Consider the following 25,927-nt stretch of genomic DNA (forward strand, 5'->3'; position numbering starts at 1 on the left):
TGAGGAGATCTCCTCCAGAAGAAAAGTAGGATTAACAATCAAATGCTTCAATCTAAGGCTTACTTAAAATATAAATTAAGTATATCAATAGCTCTTAACGCAATTGAGACTGTAATACAAAAACACTTTAATGTTAGTTTTCATGAGCTTGAAAAGTGGGTACACACCCGTAAGGAGTGGTCTAATTCTTCGGAGTGAAGTAGAAAAGGAGGTAAATGTTAAAACGGCTTGCCATGTGTCCCCCTGCCCCTTGCGCACGTACGCTACGTACGGTCCATATAGACAGTCAGCACGTCCATATGCTGAGTGAGCACCGCACTGCCCGATCATGAAGAAGGGATGGTATAAAAGTACGTCTGTAGGGTTTATATGGAGCCTTTGGGCATTTGGGCCAGTTTGCCAGAAAACGTGAATTGCAAGTTTCTTATTTATCATGTTATTAATTTACTTCAACTTATATGCAGAGCGAATTATTCTCCAATGGTGTGTGTATGTTGGGATAATCCCATGGTAACCGACCGTTCTTACAATTACCAGGTCGCTCCATGGTCCTATCAGTTTCCCCCCTAAAGTACGTGCTACTGGTTACTCCCCCTCCTCTACATGTACTCGGTCAACCCTCAGTGGTGTACAGCCCCGAGCTAGGGGAGGGGAGGCGGAGGGATAGGTCTCCAAGTATTTGTTTGGCCCCCAAAATGGTCACAATATTTATTTTATAGAACATAGGTTATGTCTGCCTCCCTGAAAGTCTGCGGGGTCTCCTAAATGAAGGAGTATAGCTAGCCCCTGCCCCCTCCCACCACCCGTCTACCTCACACCACCATTCAACTACTCGGTAAACCGCAATGCATTTGTACAGCATGTCAACCAAATGCAGGAATTTCATGTGACTTGCCCAAGTTCGACGCATTTTGTTTTCAGTGTCATTTTCGTTCTTCGATTTTTACCGGTAATTTATATCCCGTAAAATCTTAATTAACAAGCTAACTTGACAGAAACATCGATTCGTTTGAAGCTTGCCAGAACCCCTTTACTTGCTCCATGGAAACCACGAACAACAATATATATGCGAGTAGCCTGAATTTTTCATCTCCACCGGTAATTCCAAACGGATTACATAACTTACTCAGCAAAGCGTCAGTTCACATATTCTGTGTACGGTTAAGTTGCCATAGAAAAGTCAAATTATTCAATGCTAGAAAATACTCAGCAATGTACATATTTACCACCATAACAAACTTTGAGCTAATACGGAAGATTACAGCATAGAGCAAATTCGATTTGCATTGTGGGATACAAATGCAGCATCAACCGCTGTGTACACAAACGCTGAGCCGCAATGCATACGGGATTTTCACCATTCATTGTGTACTGCTTTGGCCTAAGTCGTTCACAACGATCATGATAATGATAGTGAATCTATTACTAAACGTTTACACCAAATCGTCGCTCAATTTTGTAATGTGTAGGTTAAACTAATCAATATTCTAGTATACCGCTCGGCACACAGCCGTATTCAATATATCCAAGAATATAGTGGCGATGATACAATTGTTTGAGTACACATTGAATGATTTGAGAAAGTATTTGGGCAAATATACAAATCCATGTACACAGTATGTATTTTAATCTTATTTTAGCAGCAGAAGAGTACTACATTGTAAGTAAATGACAAAACATAATGATTTAACTCTTCTTAGAATTAAATAAATATAAATTCTTCCCATAAAATGATGGAACACGCCAGGCGCTGCAAACTCATTAATTATTCATTGTGACACACAGCTCATTGATATGTACTGTATCAGAGAAGCCAACAGAGAAGCTAACAAGTTAATGCTGCATATGTCGCATGCGTCCGTTGCGCCTTATCGGCATGGACTGAATGGTTGGTTGATTCTATAACCGCCGCTCGCAACCGCCTGTTTGCATGTAGCTCTATGAGTTGTGTGTATTGTTAACGACTAGTCCCACAGTCCACACCTCCCTCTTTGAAGTCATTAATTGTCGTGTTGAAAGCGATTGTTGGCAATAACTGCTCGGATTGGAACGTACCAGATAACACAACATACCTGAAATACTGAAGAAATGGTAATCTTTTTTGTTTTAAACATTTAAGAATTAATAATCATCAATCAGGCAGCTTAAACTTCATCATGAAAGACTTCTCTGTTATCGTTAATGTTATAACTGTCAAGACAGATTATAACGCTAGGCATAACGTTAGACCTATCGAAGCAAATGTACTTGTACTTTTGTAGGCTAGGCTTAAGACTGGAGTAAAGACTAAGTTTAAGACTTCATTGACTTGTGTAGCACTGACAGCTAGAAGAAGAAATCATGTAGCAGTAACACAAGGCATAGGGCCTAACTTTAGGCTATTGAAGGTAAGCTAGGAAAGTAGGATATTTCCAAATGATATTGGTAAAGCTAAAGATACACTGTTGCAAAGTTTCTGCACAACTTGTGCTAAGTAAAAGTGTTAAACTAACACTCAGATGTTAATATCCCAAGATCTACCCACAGTTTTGCAAAGTTGCTCTGTCTTATTACCTCATAGAGAAAATCACAATTTGCGAAACCTATTGCCCAAATTTTCTTAATTTAGTGAATTAATCTGCTTTTAAAGAAAGTTTGTGTGAATTTGCAAATTCACTTTGTGACATCACTGAACATAGCCTAAATGTTTTATGATTTGGTAGAATGTTCTTTGGGAATTTGGAAATCCTGCATGGATTAACTAGACCTCTATTTTTTACACAACCATCTGAATCTAGAGAAAATTTCTGTATAGATTTAGACAGGTATGTTTGTTAAATCTAGGATAAGTTAATGCAGTTTTCATCTTGCAGCCATTCATGTAATGTATCATATTTGGTAATCACTCTCAGTATGCATTAGTGAGCCAGTCATTTAAGGCAGTGTTTGACATAGTTTAGAGTGCTAGATGTGAGTTTCATTGCTGGCAACTTTCTCCGGATTCATTTGTTTCTCCTTTGGTACAAAAATAATTCCAGTTTGAATTATAAATAATTCCAGTAAATAATTCCAAAATAATTACAGTAAAACCTGTTTGTGACTTTATTTGTAGAATTCTTGTTGATTTCTTTGTGAATCACTTCAAACTTTCACCGTTATGTTTCATTGGTAGAATTTTTTTGGGTATCATCAGTGTCTGACCTTAAAAGCTAATGGACATTGACTAATTTTTGCTGCATCTGAATCAATTACTGAAAAACTGGTTATTGAATCTTTCACTTTTCTACATATTTGATTGAGTCCTTATTTATGTTTGTATTGTTTAAAATGGTATAAATGTTAGTTCTTAGTCAAATGTGAACAGATTAAAGTGTTGTTTGTAGAAACTTGCATAAAAAAAACCCATGAAGTCAATAGCAAATTAACTTTTGTGTCCTTCCAAGCTACTGGAACATCCAAACTGATTGCACAGATATAATTAGATGGTCTTGAAAGACAGAAAAGTTGCATAAACCATCTGAGATTCAGCTTTCTATGGAAAAGTGATATTACTCACATGGATAGGGTTCAATGCCAGCCGGGTTTGGCATTACAGGGCTCATTTTTAAGAAAATTTTAAGATCGTCCTTCGGACGACTTTGCCTTCATATCTGCTTGTCCGAAGGAGTTCTTGGTTATCCAAATGAATGGATTATAAATATGGCGTGCCTTGCGAGAGAGCCGTTCATAAGTAGTACTAAAATGTATCAATTTAGCCTTGTAGGTGAGGCTTAAGCCTATTCAAAGACAGATTTTTATTTTAAAGAATAGGAATTTTTCCAGTTTTGTCCGCAGTGTTAAACACTTATGGCAAATAAGCACTCGTCCGTTGGACAACTAAGCAAGGTTTTAGGTTGTCCAATGTGATTTTTGGTTGTCTCAGACGATCAGAGCACCATTAAATTTGAACCCCCGATTCCATTTATCTTTTCTTTGGTGTTTGCTTGAATAACATTTTTCTCCTTCTTATTACGTTGCAGGCAGATCAACTGACTGAAGAACAAATTGCTGGTAAGTTCTTTTTATGTCCTGCATGATCACTGAATTTCATTGAAGATTGGGAATTAATTTTGCAATTTATTTTGGCATATATACTGTAGGCCTATATAATGTACTTTTCTGGGTTTGCAATATGGTTGTCAAAATCAAGGGCGTAGGAACCGGGGGGGCGCCAGCCCCCCAGTGAAAAATATGGAGGGGCGGAAGTATCATTCCGTCCCCTGCTTCGCAAGTCAGAAAACCCCTTTTTCATTTCCAAATGAGAAAAAAAAAATCTCATTTGGAGCACCAAATTGCATCTAAGGCCAGGTGAAAATGCAAAATTATATACAAAATGGAGTGGGTGGGTTGAAGTGTGCTATATTGCACCAAATTGCATCTGAGGCCACCTGGAAATGCACCCCCTCCCCTTAGACCCCTCCCCCAGGCCGGCCATCAGTCTTCAGCCCCCCCCCCACTCAAAAGTACCTTCCTACGCCACTGGTCAAAATTCCAAACTCAAAGTAGAAAATTTCTGGCTTCATGTGATATGATTGAATTTGTCCCTAGTCACATGCAATATGCTGTGTTCTTCACAATCAATCCAACATAGCTTGGCATGATTCGGTTCTCTGAATGAATATTTTGTCCATGAACTCTAGTAGACTTTGGGATGGAGTGGTTGAGGGTTTTTCGAGCACAGCATATTGTGTACTACAGTATTATCAATTTTTTTTACCACAGTGTCCCCCCCCCCCCCCCCATTCTCACATCTCACAAAGGCACTACTAGAGCAGATCCTTTTTAATGACAAAAAAGGAAAAGTTTATGCATTCATTTATAGTTTACTACATGTCTTTGCATATAGTGAGATGTACATCATGTATTTTGAGTATGCAGATACACAAAGTGAGAACTTCCAAAATTGGAGGAACAATGAATACAAACTCCTCTTTTCAACCTAGGAAGCATTTTGGGTGGGTTTGCATAGTTTCTATTGTTTCTGAATGCAGAAACTGTTCGCTTATCAATTATTATTTTCTTGTTCTTTACAGAGTTCAAAGAGGCTTTCTCTCTCTTTGACAAAGATGGTGACGGTACCATCACTACCAAGGAGTTGGGAACTGTAATGAGGTCCCTGGGCCAGAACCCCACAGAAGCAGAACTTCAAGACATGATTAATGAAGTTGATGCTGATGGTAATGTCAACATGTTAACTGTTCATACTTAATAGCTTGATTATCCCATTGTTAAGGTGATACCTGTAATGGAGGGATGTGACAGGGAATTATGTACTAGTTTTCAGTTGATGTTTGATGTGACATATAATAATCTATATTGTTCCTTTCATTTATATGCTTTTCCACAAGTCTTAATGGAAATCTTCAGCATTAACATTTTATGTGTAATAGCTTTGAATTTTGTTCTATTGTTGGTGTTTGTTATGCATCAAATACTGAAAATAATGCACAAACCTAAGTTCACATTGTAAGGTAGACCTGTTGTACTGTAGGGTTTGGCTAAATAAATGGTGGCCTTGGCTCCTGCGTTCCACATGTTCGATTTATAATGTTAATGCATTGTTTTAGAAATTGTTATAATTTTACATTTGCTCTTGGTGAATTTGTAATAAATTGTAAACATGTTATGTAAGGCCATGAAAGGTTTGTGGCGCATCTGATTTAGATTTATTATCACAAATAATTGACTGAGTAATCATAAGTTTTGCAAATTTAGGGAGTAAGGGTCAACATTTAGTGAAAAATTCCAGGTCTTGGTTTAACTCAGACATAAGAACAGTACATTCTGGCGGGGTAGTCTGTGGTAGTCAAAGTCATTTGATATGAGGAGGTGCCAATTTCTTTGAAATTGTGTTGAAACTCCAAGAGAAATGATTGGTCAAATAAATACTAACTAATGTCGGAGTTCCAAGGTCTGTAAGCCTGTGTTAATTTGGTAACTACCGTAGTAATGGTTGGTTAACTTCTCTTCTGACTTCCTTTTCAAGAAAACATAGTTTTCACAAACTGTACTTTCATGTCACCCATTAAAGCACTTGTACTTAGTTGAATGGTATGACAATCCTGTTTCTATCAGGTAATGGTTAGGAACTGTTGTATTGTCATCGTGATTGATGTGAACTTATAATTGCAGCCTTTGGGATGTCACACCTGGTATCTTTTCTTTCGTAGGAAATGGTACAATTGATTTCCCAGAATTCCTCACAATGATGGCAAGGAAGATGAAAGAAACAGACAGTGAAGAAGAAATTCGTGAAGCCTTCAGAGTCTTTGACAAAGATGGCAATGGTTTCATCAGGTAATTTAATGTGACATGACCTTTTACAATATACGTCACCAGTTTTTTGACAAGGGTGTGTATATATGTCCTTTGTGTGAAACTCAAACAAAGACCTATGAAAAGTCAAGGGTTACTAGTGTGTGTACTGTGGAATGCGCTATCTGTAAAGTTGGTGCTGGCACTCCCTCTCCATCATGACTCATTCCCTAACTTTAAGGTTTAGGCTATTTGCCTGTTTGTGAATGGCTGTGTGTGGGTGTGCTGGGCAATGTGTTACCTTTCACAAGGGTGAAATTGATAGCTACACTCTCAATAGGGACCGCCATGAAAAGTACTCTCTTGGAAATATTCACTCTTTGTAACACATAGCTGATACATTAAAGGACTGCTGGAAAACTTTCCTCAGTCCAACTGGAATAATATTGTAACCAAAGTTGTCTCTCATGACAGGTGCACTAATAATGGTGGTTAGTTTTTTGCAGCTAGGTCTGGGTACGTCAATAATATTCAAAGTCTGTATTTGTTTGAAGGTAGCTAGGTACCGGAAAAAAAGTTGCCTAACCAGAGATTTATAATACTGCCAGATCATGAATATCTGCACAATATATCATACTGATATCATAATGAAGTTTGTTGTGACTGAGTCAATACAGATTCTTTTATCATACTAAATCGTCTCTTCCTTGATTATTATCATTCATTCAGTGCTGCAGAACTTCGCCATGTCATGACAAATCTGGGTGAGAAATTGACAGACGAGGAGGTGGATGAAATGATTAGGGAGGCAGATATTGATGGTGATGGTCAAGTTAACTATGAAGGTAAGATGAGTGTGGTATAGAGGCTTCAGTGAGAAGGTGATAATCGACTTTCAATTCAGAGTTGTAAGTTAGGGAACAGCACACTGCATGTCATTTGCCACCTATGCTTAGTTTGCAATCAGAGAAAATGGGTTGACAAGATTCTCATCCAGCAAAAGCCCCAAAGGATTTAAGTAGTCGACATAAATTCCTAACGATGAAGCAGCTTAGATAAGTTGTGTTTGAATAAATATTTAGATGCCGTGCAAAACTAAAATTTCATAAAAATTTATGCCATGAGCTTGCCAAGGTAAATTTAATTTGGAAGAAGATATTGATATTGTCCAGTGTGCTTTAACACACTAGTATGAAATGGGGTGATCTAAAACCAAGTCACCGATCTAAAACACACAAACTCACTAGCCTTCATCTGGAGCAAACAGTATGTTCTCTAAGTGTTAGTCAGTTCCAATCTTATTTTGAATAATTATGATAATAATAATGGTGAATGAGTAATACCCATTAAGTTTGGAAAAACTTTGCCAACCAAACTTAAAAAGCTGTTTTGAATGTTCAAGAAATAAAAGTTCAAAATTAAGAAAAAGACAATTTGCCCGGATGGAATTTTTTATCATCTAGCAGTGAAAACTTTGTACATGTGACGCATGATTGAAAGCATTGTTTAATGAAAGTGTAAGTTTGTGGCGGAGGAAAGGTCAGGTCCATTTAAAAAATTTCCTTTCAAAATTCAAATTGCTTGTACTGTTTCCCCCATATAACCCAGTCATCCTTCCCCCAGGGTATCGGGAATTTGTTTCACATGCAAGGAAAATTGGCTTACATTATTGAGGGCTTTAGGTGGGATTGTTGTAGGCTTTCAAAACTTACATATTCTAGAATTAAAAGTATTACTACCCTCTTTTGTATCTTTCTCTGCAGAGTTTGTAAATATGATGACCAACCAATAAAAGGCAAGGCACCAGTCCCACTAACCCCCCCCCCCCCACCCCAAATATCCCCACCCTCTCTTGAGTTGGCAAATTGTCATGGAATTAATACGTCACAATAAGGGTGTCTTTTCATATTTGGGAAGTTTCTTAACACATCCTCTATAGTTTGATGTCCTAACCTCATAACACACGTATTTGTCACCCCATCCTATTCTCCATATTTCCTTCACACTCACAAGTTAATAATATCTGGGATGAATGTGTTTCCTACTCCACCTCATTTTTTTTTTTTTTACTGAAGAGGAGGATGGTGGAGTCTTGTATCATCATCTTCCAGTCATTGGTGTACATTGTGGTAATGGTAACTTATTGTTTCTAATTGCATTTTGTTAACCCCCCTTTCCATTTGCAGGACACTTGGGTTTTGGAGTCATTTAGATATTTTGTAGGACCATTATTGATTAACTCATTTATTTGGTGTTTTTCACACAGAGTTTGTGACCATGATGACATCCAAGTAGATGGATATAGACTGTTGAGATGCTGCAATTATATGAAAACAATTCACTTAAACAGGAGGATTTTCCTGAACTAACACTAATCACAACATAGCATTGGGTTATCCACATTTTAACCCCTGACTCTGTACCACTACTACTACTACTGTGGTTGCTGATGCCATTTACACTCAATGGTACCTCAGATGGTTTCATGTCATGTTACTGAACTGCACAGATCTGTCGATAACAACGTTTCTCCTGGATCAAGTTGTTCTTGCACGACCATTTTCATTTTCTTTGCACCCAACTTCCACATTCTAATCATGAGGGTAATTTGCTAGCCACTCAGGAAGACCGGGGGAGGGGGGAGGGAGGGGATGGGAATGCCAGTCTGATCCTACAATGGAAGCTCATCTGCAGTTAATCACGGACCCTATCCAAGCTGTATACAGTATTAGATGCATCTTTGACTGGTTGGACCAAACCGAGAAGAGAATAAATGAACAGTTGCAGCAGTTATACCCAAGTCTACTGGACCAATAGTTTGTTAGAAGTTTCTTGGAGCCAGTGGAGAAATCATTTCATTACCAAGGAGGAGGAAGATATCAGTGTAGGAAACTTAAGTCATTCCGTTGAATTTTCCAATTTTACTTTTTCCCCTTTGAACAAGTGAACTGTATTCCATTATGTTACCTGTTAAATAGTTGAATTTTATTACTTTGATATACATGTGAGATGATTATCTTTTGTGTAATACATGTAAAAGATTGTATGTAATTACACAGTAGAAATAAAAAATAATGGTGAAAAAAATCTTGTGTTGTATGCTTGTGATTCTTGTTTCTTTTCTGAGTCAATTAAAAAAAATACAGTGTGGTAGTTGATTTGGGGAGGGGGGGTTGGGGATGGGGCAGTGGACAGGCGATGCCAAGTGACTCCCAGTACAATCAATGAGTACATGTGCATCTTTGCTTGAGAACATCGTGCAGTCATGGTAGATTTGTGAGAAATATTAAGCATTGGACAAAAGATAATTTTCAAGGAAGAAAATATGCAAACCAGCAGGAATTGCAAACCTGATCGCCCAATATGAGAAACATTTCCATCGGAATTATTAACATGTGCAGTGTCGTTGGCATTTCTCATGCAAATAAAGTCTGCTAATCGATTTCTAGAGACGTCGACATCTAATTTGCAAATGAACAAGAAAAAGCTGGTCATAGTTCTCTCGATTGGATGATTCAATCCCCATATGCATGCGATGCAATCCGTCCAAGATAAACTTCCCTGCGATAAGCTCATCACCAACACAGCTATCTTTGGATAATCTTTAGTTCCTACAGAAACATTTAGCCAAGTTATAACAGTAAATTAAGAGGACAATGACGTCCGAGATGTGAGCCAAGTCAACTAAAGACTTTATATGTGGCTGTGATAGTGCCAACCTTTAAGTGGTGGCGCTAGTGTAAAACGTGATGGAAAAGGGAGTTGTTATGAAACAACTCCCTGGATGGAGGCGGTAGAATGAATGGATCAATGAGAAACATGTTACAGGCAAATAAAACAGTTACGAATGTTCAGGAACTATAATTGAACCCTTGGGTTCTTAGCCTTTTCCAGCCATGGACCTCTAGAGAAACGAAATGTTCAAGGACCCTCAGATTTTGGGAATTTGCATGATCTCGGACACACTGCAATGTTTTGTGACTACTCAAAAGGTCCGATTCTTGTGCTCGAACTGGCAACCTCAGACTTTTCTAACCAGGGTGCTGTTATGTCTAGAATCGACAATCCTTCCCATCCCAACTTTGTCGCCGACTTGGGAAAGATGACTTTAACTGTTGGATACACATTAATCAATAATAACTAAATTTAATAGAAATTCAACATGTGTCAAAACTTTAATATCTCTTTCAATTGTGTTCAATTTCCCTTTTTTAAAGGCCAAATGCTCAATAATTTTTTAAAATTGGATGATCATGCGATCTTCAGATATTTTTTTAGCTATGTAGATGCTGCGGTGGCCCAGATGATATAGAAACAATTTCAATGTTATTCTCGACGTTTCGATTATTTTCTCCAGCCCGCTGCCTTGGCTACTTTTCATTCCGAATTTCTGCGTTAATTTTAAAATCTATTTGTTCTGCGATAATTTTTTCAATTTCTATTTTGACTCGAATTCTACGACAATTTAAAGAAAAATCTGGACTTGTTTCATAAATTTTGACTTTGTATAACCAAACTTTGACTTCGTATCCGCAAAGTTCGACAAGTGTTTCTCAAACATTTTATGTCAGTTTACTTTTATTGAAATATTAACCAAAAAAATTAACGAAATTTAAGCATAAGCCGTTTAGCACTTTGTATCGATATTTCGAGAAATACAAATCGACGGAATGTGAATTAATTGATATGAAAGAAAACTGTAACATAGTTATTGACTGGCACTTGTTTTCATGCCAGTAATCTTATGCAAATAGCTGAATATGCAAATAGCTGAATATGCAAATAGCTGAAAGATCTAGCACTCCGTGCGTTAGTTGAAACCAAGAGAGGACAAAACACATATCTTCCCAACTTGCCTCTGCTCCTACGTCTAGCATCGTGTCTGTGCAATTAAACATAGTTTATCCAAAGACTTGCGATCACTGAACCCCCCCCCCCCCCCCCTCCTAGACTCATCTGGCTTAAATATTGCATTTACAAGTACACATTCATATCACTGTTCATGAAAATTATTGAAGAGTCATTAATTTATGCGCTACCGCAATTGACTTACAATTAAGATATATAACTTGAGCACATCCTCACATCAGACAAACGAATTAATTATGTAGTGGTCCTCTTGGTTGATTCAGGTATAAAAAACCTTTATGACAAGGACTTAACATATTTGATTTGTCCGTTTCCTGTATATGTGTATCAATGACTTGATAGTTAAGATCACTTACAAACTATGAAAAATTCACATATTATGGAACAATTAATTAATTACTGAATTAAAACCTAGTTATGATACATTTGTCACAGATTTTCTTATTGATTCGAACCATATATATATATATTATACACTCATGCTTACATTCTTTAGAACCTTTATTATTGCAACCGTAAAGAGAAGACAATGTCGCCCTATCTTGTCAGTTGAAAGAAGCCTTGCGGTAACGTTATATTGAATTATCAGCTGATAATCGTGCATAGTCAGTGGCGGAGTGTCCATACAGTCAGGGGGCGGATGCCCCCCCCCACCCCTGACGGACTCAAATGGACTGCTGGCGCCCTTTTCAGCTTTTGACTACTTTTTACTTATTCGCGTTTACTGACTTTTTTATTGCGCTCTCATCTACCTATTGACATTTGTCACATTTTGTTGGTGTAATTTTCTGACAAAATGGCGACGACACCTATTTATTTTTCGTTTATCTGCAAATTAGCAAGGCCCGGAAAGGGTCATTTCCAGCGATCTAGGGAGTATCTTTACTCAAAAATTTTTTTTGTACGCTCCGCGCCAGCCTGTGGTGGCGCTCCGCTTAGATAGTGTCGAAAGAGCCCCTACAGACCATTCTTGGCCCCCCCCCCCTCCTGACCATTACCCATAGCTCCGCCACTGTGCATAGTATATGGAGACTTGAATCAGTGATCTTTTCCAAGAAGCCCCTTTTCATAACTCCAGGTTCCGGAGTCATGTCGAATTGATACGAAAAAAAATCAGGTATGAAATCATTGCAAACAGTGTTGCGTACATTGAGATGGGCTTCTCAAAAAAAAAATGTGTTTTGCGTTGACTTCGCCACTATTTATCTGGTGGTTCCAGTAAAGTATAATTAACGCAACTTTGTTTTTCCATTTCGTTGGTAATCTTACCAAACGAACTGAAAATTTCTATTAAAAAAAATATTAATAATAATAATAATAGTAAGTAAATAATAATAATAATCAGTAGATAAACAAAGTACTATAATGTCATTGATCTGGCCAAGATACCCTTCAACATTATTTAATCAAAATGAATGAATCCCACTCGACGGTCAATTAAATCGCTGGAACCTGTAGACAAACAGTTTTTCATTATTATACTGAAATTATCACAAGTATAAAACCGTATTAGACAAATTTTAAAGACCTTGACTAATAATTCATATTTTGGAAAGAAAACTGGACTCTATTCAAGCTAATAAACCTACATTGATACGAGATTTTTAAGTTTCGAGTAATCATCAACAATTTGATCAACATCAGCAGAAAAAGCTGTTTAATGGAAGATAATGATACTGTAAGCGTGATATCATCAAACTCATATGTAAAAAAACAATTGCAAAACTTGATAGGAAGTTGCAAACTTTTGAAGAGAGAATCATAACGTCGAATAACCAAATATCAGAGTTAAAGTCACTCAGAACACTTTAGAGCTGTATTATTCATTAGGTTGTGTGTAACTTACTTTTATATATTTCATATTAACCAAATGATGTAATGATCAGACATAAATGACGTAAATGCTACAAAATATATGACTGGGACATCATTTACTGCTCTATTTCATGAGTTTGGAGTAGCCATGACAAAGAGGGATCAATCAGGCTGAGTAGGGGGGGGGGGGGAAGGGTTGCGTCACCCGTGGCCGGAGTCAATAAAGGGGTCCGGGCAATATATGGGATAGAGCATAATGTATTCTCGTTCTAATAATATACACAAGGAAGACCGAAGACCTAGAAAAGGAAATTGAACGGGACCTGAAGAGAACCCTAGAAAAGGGAACTGGTGACATAATCGCCACTGGACCTGGCCCGACTCTCTCTCTACCACTGAATGAGAGAGAGTTAGTCAACCATGGCAAAACTATAATGTACTCCAAGTTTGTGGTCAGGGCCAATGTATATTCGGATTTGCTGCTGGGTACAATCACTATATGTCACCTTGCGCATGCTCAGCTTGGAATCATGAACTGGCTTATCATTGTTCGTCATCACTTTCCATTTTTGCAGTGCGATTCTTCTTATCTGTACTGGTCAATGTCTCTACAAATTCTGTGGAAGAAAATCATAATTAATGCAGTTACTGCATCAAGTGGAGAGAGAGAGGGGTGGGGGTGGGGAGAGATGATGTTGAGTTGATGTTCCGGAGACAGAGGGGGGAGGGGGGCTTTGTAATATAGGAAAGTATAATGCGTTTCTCTGTCGAGGCAGACTTTTCGTGGGTTTGTTATGAAGGTTAATTAATACTTTTTTTAAACAATTATACCTTCGTATTTAATGGATCCATCCCCGTCAATATCAGCATGAGATAGCATTTCGTTGATCTCTCCCGGAGACATGGTGTAATCACCGTGTGACAACATTATCTCTCGTAGTTCAATTGTTCTGTGACAAAACGTACGTGAAGGGTGGTTAGTCATGTCAAATTTAATGTAATTCTACGATAGGGAATTAGGATCATACATATGGTATACGCAAAAGTGTTAATAGGAATTGTAATCACCGTGTGGTAAGATCACTCAATTGTAATATGATTAAAGGTACACAACATGAATGGTGGTTAGTCATGTCAAATATAATGTAACTCTACGATAGGGAAGGATCATACATAAGGTATACGTAATAGTGCATTGTAATCACCGTGTGGTAACATCACTCAATTGTTATATGATTAAAGGTACACAACATGAATGGTGGTTAGCCATGAACGATGATTAAGTGTATAATAGAGAGGGAACATGCAGGTTAAAACAATGAGATGTGATGACCTCGTCACAACATTATCTCACATATTATATGTGTATGATAAAAGTATACAGGGACAATGCTTGAAAAATATTACAAAAAACGTTGAGTATTGTAAATGTCCCCGTGTAATAATGATCACAACATCTTTCCTCGTTCTGTGGTTAAGTTGTGTACTAGATACTTTGCTATGATTTATGTATCCCCATGATAATGATAGCACCTTGTGCATGACACTATTGCATACGGATGTAAATTGATGCCACGCAAAAATGAAATGAAATAAACAGGTTTCGAAATTACGGGAAGATTTTTTCTATATCTAAAAGTCTACTACCTCAGTTAAGCTTTAGTCAACTATGATGATGATGATGATGATGATGATGATGATGATGATGATGATGATGATGATGATGATGATGATGATGATGATGATGATGATGATGATGATGATGATGATGATGATGATGATGATGATGATGATGATGATGATGATGATGATGATGATGATGATGATGATGATGATGATGATGATGATGATGATGATGATGATGATGATGATGATGATGATGATGATAATGATGATGATGAAGATGATGATGATGATAATGATGATGATGATGGTGATGATGATGATAAATAATAATAAAAACAGCGTTTGTGATTAGCTCTGGATAAAAGACATACATTGATGACAAAAATAAAAATAATAAGAAAAAAAGGCACACAACTCAATTATGCAAGCTGCTACTGAGCTGATAACGACACTTCATGTGTAGAAAATAAATCCGGCATAATAGTAGCAAGGTTTGTTATGCAACATCTTTACAAAATCGATGGGTTGAGAAGTATTTGTACTTTGAAAGATGAAGGTAGTTCATACACATAATCCATGTGTAGAAGGACACGAGGAACAACCGTTATAGGGCCTATGTGGGATGTGTGGGCTAAACTGTGGATGTTTTCTATATAAAAAATATATATATAAAAAATAGTATTGACTTTTGCAAACTTTTTTCCAATCTGACTTAGTATCAATAAAGCAGACAGTAATATGGTCTCTGTTTAAAATCATTTAATGTCGTAAGCATAGTGACTACAGCTGCCACACAATCATCAAGATGTACGTACGTGAGAGAGCCGACACCTTTGGTATCGAAAACCTTAAATGCCTCTTTAATGTCTTCCCGTACGTCTGTATTTGTCATTTTCTTTGTAACCATTGCCATAAATTCTTGAAAATCGAGAGTTCCATTGCCTGGTAAAATAAATCAACAGAAAAAGGAAAAAAGTAAAACAATAAGCTGAAAATATTTCAAAATTGCAACTTATCAAGATTTGTTTTGCTTTCAATTATCTGGTGGGAAATTTTCCATCCCTAATATTCAATAGATTTAATGAAGCTCATGAACCGTAATTGTTTCTTTTATTATTATCATTTTTATTGTTGTTGTTGTTGTTATTATTTTTATTATTTATACTTAATTTATTTAAAGAAACCCTCAAAGTGCCCAATCACCTTAACAAATCTGAGAGACTTAATTCTAAAGATGGTTGAGCAATTGTAGTTTACTTTTCCTGACAATTACACCGATGTTATGTACCCGCTCCACATTGAGCTATCTATGGCAACACGCTAGCATGTTTGATTTCGAAGCCAACTTCGAGTCTGGGTTAAATTAATGAATTTGCTTCGAGGGTATTCCCAGTAGAAAACAGAGGATCGGTTTACTGATTCTCCTGCATGGGGGATTCTTCACTGAAATCTGCAAAACAGCGGACTATAGGTTAACTGTGCTCGCCCGTTCAAAAAAAGGAGGTGAAAGGGGGGGGGGATGTACATGAAAGTATAATTTGATACTTTTGTTCACATTCAAAAATCGCACTATGAAGGATTACATTGAAACATTATAACTTAAATTAGAAAAGTTCAAATGTGGAAACAAAATGTTACCTTCAAATTGTGGGTAGCAAAACAGTCATGGAAATATCATCATAACTAACTTATTAAAGGAGTTTTCTAAAGGCTGTGTAACAACATCAACCTCTGTAGTTACACTGAATGTCATGTGACACTAATTCAAAACACATATATACTGACAGTATTATGAGCAGTGTTAATAGCTTGAATCTATATAATAAGAATAAAAGGTGTTTGTCTATGTCACCTGTACGATTGCTTTGAATGGTGAACTTATACAGTACCGTATATAGACTGATATTACAACCAAAAAACGAGCATTGCAAAATTAGATAATTTGACACTTTGAACATTTTAGTTAAAGGCATTGAAGACTCGCCCCAAACTGCGTGCAACGCTCTGAAAAGTTAACTTTCCGTTGCTTACAAGTGAAGTTTTCTTCTTGTCGCTACAAAATGCAGACAGTAATGAAACGTGACCTTGTTATCTTTTATCTAGACCTGAGATGTCCATCGCTGCTATATACACTGTGTTGTGGGTATTGACCGTAGCTTTATATATTGACTGTACACTAGTGTTTAATTACCGACGGTAGCATGGCTGTGTATAAGATCGATGGTGGTGTATAATACTTCTGTTACACCTCATTCGAAACTAGGTCAGATTACCGGCATGAGACGTTTGTTTGTGCGCGAGTCTTCACACCCTTTAAACAACCCGGCACAAGATGCAACCTAAATCCCATAGGGATATGTATTTGCATTGTTTACGCTTTTCTCTTCCTTATATGAGATGCACACAACAAAATTCTAGTTTACAAAGTTTGCCAATGGGAACAAATTGCCTTCATTATATTAACGCTATACTTAGTTGACGGCTTCCTGTGTAAAGTTTTATTATTTGTTAACCAAAAGTAATCAATATGTACATTTTAATTTTCATAAATCAAAGGATTCGGAGTAATTAATTACCAAGCTATATACGTCAATAATATAACTATGCAGGTCGGAGTCCACAGTACAGACGGGACGCTTTTGCTTTTGCTGTACTTTTTGAATAGTTACAAATTTGCCTGTTAATTTTTATAGTTTTATAAAGTTCAAGTATACAAATGTATGCAATATATTATTTCCTGATCTATACGGTTAATTAACTAAGAAATGATTTTACAACGCAAAGTCTCTTATTTTGAGAAATTCACAGTTCGTTTGCCATTATTACAAAGCCTTCAAATTAACCGTATGATAAGCGCAGGTATGAAGGTGACACAGAGTTTGTATCAATCCATCGGAGTTATTTTTCTTTCAAGAAATATGCGCGGAAGTAGGGCGGTGCATGGGAAGGATTAAACCTTTTTCTAAAACGTGACCACGCATACAGGGTTTCCATGTTTGTGACTTGGATGGTTAAGGTTTATGAACAGAATTACATGAGGTGAAATTTGGGGCGATTAAAGCAACGTTAGATCCCTTTACATCAAACTTATACGACGTTTGTGCTTTGATTATGATAATGGCTCCCAAAGAGACGTCAATTCAAATAATGACACTCTTGGCCTGTTGAGAAGTGATGTAGCGCCATCACATTTTTGGTCTACTTTTTATGTTTATATTTATTCAGGGTTATGGTATATGCAAAGTATAAGATATATGCAGGGTTATGGTATATGCAGGGTAGAAAATTTTCGAGAGAATGGTTCGAACACAGAAGTGGGGTTAAGTATAAGGGGTGGCGAAGAATGGATTTAATAAAGAGAGAGAGAGAAAGGGGATGGATAAAGCTTGTTATATATGTTATCCAGCTAGAAAGCACTGTTTCTGCATTCAAGTGTGCAGCACCGTTATACTGCATGCAGTCAGCGATATACATGGCCCTTGAAGCAACTACTCCCTCATAATGACTTCATTAGTCACACCCAATTAAACACTGCTTCTCGTTCTCCTGACTCAGCTATTTTGATGTGATTTTTAAAATTTTCTTACCGTCTTCGTCGGCGTCATTAAACATTTCTTGTATATCTTTCTCAGGTAAATCTAATCCGATCATCTTAAAGATTCTTCTTAGTTCATCTACAGATATCACCCCGTCTTTATCTCTGTCAAATGTTTCAAATGCTTCTCGAAATTCTGTTTTGGAAAAATTGTATAGAATTTCTACCATTCAACGAAAAAAAGGGATTTTTTGAATTAATCACTGCACCACGAACAAAACAAATACAGAAACCGCAATTGAAATTATCAAGTATATATATATATATATATATATATATATTCAATATATTTATATATATATAGATATATATATATATACATACATATATATATATATTCAATATATATATATTTATATATTTATATATATATATATATATATATATATAACAACATGACACCGATGCATGTGTCTTGAAAGAAATGCTGACGTTTAAGGCTATAAGGGTAAGTGGATCCGGAGGGGGGGGGGGGTTGGTGGTGGTGGGGGTGGGTGGGGCTCCATGCAGGGGCATGCTTCCCCCGTTTTGTGGAAAATCTCAAAGTGCCTTTTAATAAATCAGGAGGATACTTACTTTGTATTAAAAGTACTCTTTTTTTCCACGTAATGGAAAAGTCCCCTTTTAATTTATTTGAAAAATTTCCCTTTCGTTGACAAATTAAGAAATATATGTACATTATAAAATAAAATAAATCGATATGAGTCTTTTTTAAACGAACCCTGCATGGTTACATACCACATATATTCTTTGTTTTGTGTATTTATTGGTAAATTAATTGATAATTTATTTTATAAATATACATCCAGTTACCAGTAAAGGTTCTAAAATTACAATCAACATGAAAGTTGAAAAAATAAAAATATTTAAACTAACCAGATATTTGTTCTGTCGTCAATTCCGCAATCTGAAATTCAATTAAAAACAAGAAAATGAAATTCCTTTAACAAATACTGTGTGTATGTTTTTTTTTTAGCTTAAAGAAAAATACATTTAGACCATGCCAAGTCATGTATTTGTCAAGTCAAGTCACAAGTCCATTTTCACTCAAGTCAAGTCACAAGTCATTTGGCTTTATCACCAGATCAAGTTATGACACTTCATGCTATTGCCAACTCAACTCACAAGTCCTCTTTCTGCAATTCAAATCAAGCGACAAGTAAAATACACATGGGTGTCGCGTCTGACTCGAGTCTAAGTCATGTACTCGGGTCAACAACATTGGTAGGTATGGGGACTGATCAGTGATCCCGGGGGTTAACTATATGTTGAAGTCGCGCGAGAAGGCCTTGGCCTTGATTCAAGCCTGTCAACTCAACCAATGTATGTATATATGTATGTATGTATGTATGTATGTATGTATGTATGTATGTATGTATGTATGTATGTATTTTAGATCCTCCTGCAAGCAGGAACTCGCGAAGAAGCCATCATTGGCTTATCCAATCCGCAAGCTGACTTAAGTCAGTCTCTTAGATTTATATTTAACGTCCATGATTATGAATTGTCAATTGTCAACAACTCCTGTACCTGCAGGACGACATATAATCTTGGAGTGACTCTCCATCGGGACCTTATGATTGAAAGGCACCTGAGTTAACCACTGAGCTAACACTCCTAACCAATGAAAACTTATATGTGAGTATATTGCTATGGTAATGAAATTCAACATGAAAGATATGCCATCATATATAGAAACTAAGCTTAACACATACAAATTCACTTAACAAAGACCGTACAGATTAAATGGACATATAAAAACTAGATAAACAATACACACTAGATGTCCACATGCAAACTAAGTTAACACATACAAACTAAGTGAACACATACAAACTAAAAATAAAGCAGGATAGAAGAAGTTCGATGAGTCCTCAGTCTGGTTGTGAGAGAAATAAAGGAAATGAACTTGTTTTGAAACTTCTGTGGCCCCACAAAATCCAACAACATGTCTTTAAATGTCCCAAGTTTTCTCAATTCGTTTATTTAACGGGGCAAACTTTCTATGATTTGAATATTGGCATAGTGTTAGAGTCGTAGTATTAAAGTATAGTATACAGAGAAATTCCGAAAGTGGAATCAAACGCATGCGTATGGAACGCGGAAAGACTCAACAAAGTAATATATTCAGGTATATTTCTCTCTGTTAGTCCGGTCGATTGAATGCTTCTTATGGAACCCTTGATGTTGCATGATGGTAGGTAAAATTAGCTACACGCGAATAACAAGAGAAGGCTACATAATTATCACCAACCGGTTTGTTTATTTCGCGTTGCAATAAAATGTATATCTGAAGATGAATATAAGCTCAAACACATGTGGTGTGTATACTGGTATGAGCAGCTATACGGGAATAACAAGAGAAGTCTATACTCTGTTATATATGCTGCTATAACCACCTTCATTGAGCGTTGTGATAAAATATATATGGTAACGTGGGTTGCACTTTTAATAATTTATATTATGGAGCTATAAACGAGCTCCAAGGTTATATGCCACAGTCACAGAAACGAATTACACTTTATGTAATATATTTTATCTTTTATTTCATTCATGGATTATACAAAGACATAACTTTAGAACGATTACATGGTATGTGCAAAAACAGATGCTAACGGGTTTGAAAGAGACTATGTAGTGTTATCATTTAGACATGAAATAGTATTAAAATATACAAATATACTGGTGGATAGCAAAATAATACTTTTTATCAGGTAAATGATTTTATCCATCCATCCATCCATCCATCCATCCATCCATCCATCCATCCATCCATCCATCCATCCATCCATCCATCCATCCATCCATCCATCCATCCATCCATCCATCCATCCATCCATCCATCCATCCATCCATCCATCCATCCATCCATCCATCCATCCATCCATCCATCCATCCATCCATCCATCCATCCATCCATCCATCCATCCATCCATCCATCCATCCATCCATCCATCCATCCATCCATCCATCCATCCATCCATCCATCCATCCATCCATCCATCCATCCATCCATCCATCCATCCATCCATCCATCCATCCATCCATCCATCCATCCATCCATCCATCCATCCATCAATCCATCCATCCACCCATCCATCAATCCATCCATCCATCCATCCATCCATTTATAAACTACCTGAATTTACAACATAACTTTATCAGATTAAATTAAGGTGGTAGAAATTTGAGGGGTGGGGTGATGTATATAGAACATTTTAATTTCCATTAGGAGGCCTTTTTGCAGACAGGATTGTGTTTCATGTGGAGGGGGGCAGCCAAAGGGGCCAGCTATGTCCCGCCAATGTTTTTATGTAACAACAGTTGCCACAGTATCAACACGATAAAGAAAGAGATAGGTATACTGTTTTGCTTCCTAATTTCAATAATTACAAGGTGCAATGAGGTGATTTAACTGTGAGAAGTAGGCTTATACGTGGTACAGCAGCAGAATCTTGTAACAACAATATTCTTAAACTGTTTTTATAAAGACAGGTAGCCTATCTGATAGTTACAATGTTTCAATTGTGAACTCAAAAGGGAACATCAATAAGTGCAAATAAATTTCTTATCCTGAATTTCTTATCCTGAAGGATGCTTTCCAACTTTGAAAAGTTGGGGGAAGGGGAGGGAGGGGAGGGGAGAGGTGATATTTTACCCCACAACATTATCCGCGTTTTTGGCGGGGTAAAAAATAATATAATGAACATACTTCATTGCATTGTTATAATACGAACGCAGGATTCTGCGTCTGGGCACAATCTTTAAGCCAGGGACGCAAAACTTTCAAATTACTTGCGTCACATTTTGTTTTGAGTAAACAAACCCCAAGAACACACACTCACAACTAAGCAACTAAGCAAAGCATAACAAAAACTTGTTGGAATGAATATCTTCCTTTCTTTCCTTAAAAAAACCCCCACAACTTTTCAAAGGAACCAATACTTTTGTCCAATCCTTTCTACAGATGATTGAATTTGTTTAAAAACATAACAATCATAACAATCAACCGCAAATTACAGAATTAACCAGGCGCGTAGCCAAGGGAGGTGGGGCGAAGGGGCAGCTCCCCCCCCCCCCCCCCCTTGAGCATATATTTTTGGTACGTTTTTATGATATCGCTTGTAATTTCAAGCTAGAAAATGCTTAGATGCAACTTGCAAGGCCTGGGAAGTGCCATTTCCAGCGATCTGGGAGGCATTTTCGGCCAAACCTTTCTTGTACACTTCGCGCCAACTTATGGTGGCGCTACGCTTAGATAGTTTCCAATGCTGAATCTACGGCTCGGATAATTTGCCTACAGGTTCGCCCCTCCCTTGGCAAATTCCTCGCTACGCGCCTGAAATTAACAACACTTCCATTACAAAAGATTTTCATGCTGAATGCAGTCAATGCATGATGCGTTTCAAAATTTCCTATGATTTTACCAGTGTCTGCAAACATTCTTGCATCTATAGTGCTCAATGAACACGAAGTGTGTTGTTTAAATGCAACCGCTTGTAACGTTATTGTGCCCTATGTAGAGATTGCGAAAGTTTTACTATAAAGCTATCATAATATTACGTGTGCGCTCAAATATAACGTTACGTGTTGTTGACACATATATGACAATAAGCACAATGGTAGGCCATGTTGTAGTTGAATTGTTTCTAAGAATATCACTTATTTTTGAATCATTCTTTTTATCACAAAATGTTATTTACATAATGTAATAGGTAAGGGGCCGAAACTGGGTGGGGTTGGGCCGACTTACTTATAGTGGTCGGGGAAAAGGAACAGTTTGTTCAACTTTGAATAAATTGCATTGGGTAACTGTTAATGGTTTACTTACGACAGGGGCTCATAAACGTTGTGAGCAAGTACTAGGTCTTTTAGGGGCATGTTCTTGTGTCATTGAGATCTATACGCATATACGTAGGAGCCCAAATTTATTGGGGGGGGGGGGGGGCTGTAACGACTTGCCCGAAAAATATAACCAAAACTTTCGCGCGCTCCTCGCGCGTTCAACATGTTAATGTACGTATCATATAGGCATGCATCGGTTATTACATCGCATGCCAATTACATACAATCATATGCCGTGTTATTACCCTTCCATATTGGTTATCATTTTTGGGGAAGTCGTTACAATAATAATGATAATAATCATAAAAGTTGCACCATTGAAAAACACATTGCAATTTATTTTTTCTTTCAGTAGGTGCCCGAAAAATTCTCAGCATATTGCCCGAATTTTCACAAACATATTTGGTCGTGGGCTGCAGCCCCCCCCCCCGCCTTCTACCCCTATGTCTATACGTAATATTTTCTACATCATTTAAGGGCCTCAGTTAAATCGTGGTATTTTTATTCCTGCACTTTCTCTTTAGGCACTCATTGTACTTTACATTGGTTTCGACATAGCCCATAACATTTCCATTGACGCTTTGTAAGGGAGTACTCGTACAGAAGTGTGCACTGCATGATGCCTAGGCCAGCATATATTGTAACTAGTCTACAGCAAAATGTCCCACTTCAGAATTTGACAGTCATGTTGTTGTTGTATAGGCCTTTTATTTTCAGCTTTCATTGTTTGATTTTTTCGAATGGAGGAAACTTCAAGGTGTTGATGTTATACTGTTAGGCACTCACCGTAGTAGCCTATCGAGACAGGTTATAAGAAACTAGAGACATATGGGTGTATGTAAGCGTGTATGTGTGTATGTATGTGTATGTATATTAGATCCTACTGCAAGCAGGAACTCGCGAATAAGCCTCAATGGCTTATCAGAGCCGCAAGCTGACCGAAGTCAGTCTCTTACATCTCTTGTCATTGACAGTGGTTCATACAATGGGGGGGGGGAAGGGTGGGAGAGGGAGAGGGGGTTATTCTAGGAGTCTAACTAGAAGCCTGAAAGGTTGTCATTGGCTGCGGCATAAAAAAGTACAATCAGACGCATTTAAATGTGTGAAGTTCAACGTATCATTGTTAAAAACGTTTCTATAGCCTCTATGTATATATATATATATATATATATATATATATATATATATATATATATATATATATATATATATATATATATATATATATATATATATATATATATATATATATATATATAAAACTGTGTGTATTATCTAAGGCCAGGGTAAGCTGAATAAACCACTTTTTGCATAGCCGTTGCACACCTACTTGTCCCAGAGGAAATCAATAATGGATTTCCTAAATATTACAAAAACCAAGAAAATAAACAGTAACCCTCCATTGCTGTAGTTCCCATGTGCATGGGTGTATACGAACACTGTGTATATATGATACACATATGCGCACACACGTATGCCACACATCAAATCGAGGGGTCCTCAAATTGGGCTTCCCTGCCTGACAGTGACTGACGTCCTCGAAATGATAGCTATGTTATATATATATATATATATATATATATATATATATATATATATATATATATATATATATATATATATATATATATATACATATATATATATATATATATATATATATATATATATATATATATATATATATATATATATATATATATATATATATATATATGCGTGCGTGTGTTTGTGTGTGTTTGTGTGACGCCTTGCTTTGTAAATACGATATCTCAAGAAGTGAAGCTTGGATCAAGCTCATATTTGGTGTGTAGGAGTACGGTACCACATTGAGTAGAGGAAGCGTATTCATTGTTTTGTGTTTTGTTTTGTGCTGCAGGTGAGTATTGCCACGTACAGTACACTGACCGATGTTTTTCATGCTATACGGTATAATTGTACATCAAAATAGTGGTTCGGGTCATTTATATTATTTACAAGCAGAAGTCTAGTGCAGTGAAGTCATCGAAACATCAATGCATTTTGCATTCTGGTTTATAAAATGCAAAGTTATTGAGCGCGAAGAGTTTGGCTTGACTAATCATACGAGATGTTTCTTTCAAGACTTAGGCCTACAAACCTTTACAAATAAGAGCATTCAGATATAGGCCTATTAATGAATCATTTTTCGATTTATTTTTATTATTATTAACCTGTTAAGCACCACCTTTAAACCTACAGTCGATATACTTAACATCACAAGTTAAACTATAAATAATCTATAACAGTACGGTAGCTAGAGAGAATCATAAAATATGTGTCAATTTGAAGAAAAAAAATCGTAGTTTTCATATTCATATCGGCATATTTATAACAAGCTTTATAGATGTATTGATTAATAATGTCTTTGAAATCACTCACCATGTTCCGGGATTTTGGTTTTTCTCGGTTTACGCCTACTCCTTCCATGGATCGGCCGGTGATGACTTTCAAGGTCACTTTCGATTCATATGCAAATTACACAAATCGAAAAATGTCTCTTAAATGAGTGATTCGTTTTGTATCTGGATATATATATATATATATATATATATATATATATATATATATATATATATTCAACCAGCTGCAGCGTTGACTATTTCTGGCAAGCTGTGCTGTAGGATAATATCAGCTTTTTGCTGACCTGCCCCATTAAGTTTTGATAACGTGCAGAGCCGCTGACTGATCTAGCTGTTTATAATTACCATGCAGTCACATCTGCTAACTGTAAATTGCTTTATAGTCTATAGAATTTGCCTGCAAATCTATTCGCATTTTGCAACACTTTTAAACAATCTCAAATTTTTTTTAACTGTGTATTAGCCTATACATTCCTGTAGAAGTATCCAGAATACGGCTTACGGTTGGATGTGCTACTATACA

At 36.8% G+C, this 25,927-nt stretch overlaps 2 protein-coding genes across 3 annotated transcripts; one reads left to right on the forward strand and one right to left on the reverse strand.

The window, feature by feature from the left end:
* Nucleotides 1-1,911: 1,911 nt before the first annotated feature.
* On the forward strand, nucleotides 1,912-9,360 carry LOC139971078 (calmodulin). 2 transcript variants are annotated; one of them, XM_071977256.1, is made up of 6 exons: nucleotides 1,912-2,091; nucleotides 3,999-4,029; nucleotides 5,052-5,195; nucleotides 6,189-6,315; nucleotides 7,003-7,118; nucleotides 8,037-8,105. In XM_071977256.1, the coding sequence occupies exons 1-6, from the start codon at nucleotides 2,089-2,091 to the stop codon at nucleotides 8,063-8,065; spliced, it is 450 nt and encodes a 149-aa protein (XP_071833357.1). In that variant the 5' UTR covers nucleotides 1,912-2,088; the 3' UTR covers nucleotides 8,066-8,105. The 2 variants fall into 2 exon arrangements, with proteins under 2 accessions (XP_071833357.1, XP_071833356.1); XM_071977255.1 differs by lacking the exon at nucleotides 8,037-8,105 and adding an exon at nucleotides 8,540-9,360 and having other exon boundaries at nucleotides 1,923-2,091.
* On the reverse strand, nucleotides 8,930-25,927 carry LOC139971077 (uncharacterized). The gene is made up of 6 exons (XM_071977253.1): nucleotides 25,424-25,927; nucleotides 19,055-19,085; nucleotides 18,171-18,314; nucleotides 15,399-15,525; nucleotides 13,789-13,907; nucleotides 8,930-13,574 (listed from the first exon to the last, which is right to left on the reverse strand). The coding sequence occupies exons 1-6, from the start codon at nucleotides 25,469-25,471 to the stop codon at nucleotides 13,501-13,503; spliced, it is 543 nt and encodes a 180-aa protein (XP_071833354.1). The 5' UTR covers nucleotides 25,472-25,927; the 3' UTR covers nucleotides 8,930-13,500.

Source organism: Apostichopus japonicus, chromosome 8, assembly GCF_037975245.1.
Source record: "Apostichopus japonicus isolate 1M-3 chromosome 8, ASM3797524v1, whole genome shotgun sequence".
In the NCBI taxonomy this organism is placed as follows: Eukaryota; Metazoa; Echinodermata; class Holothuroidea; order Aspidochirotida; family Stichopodidae; genus Apostichopus; species Apostichopus japonicus.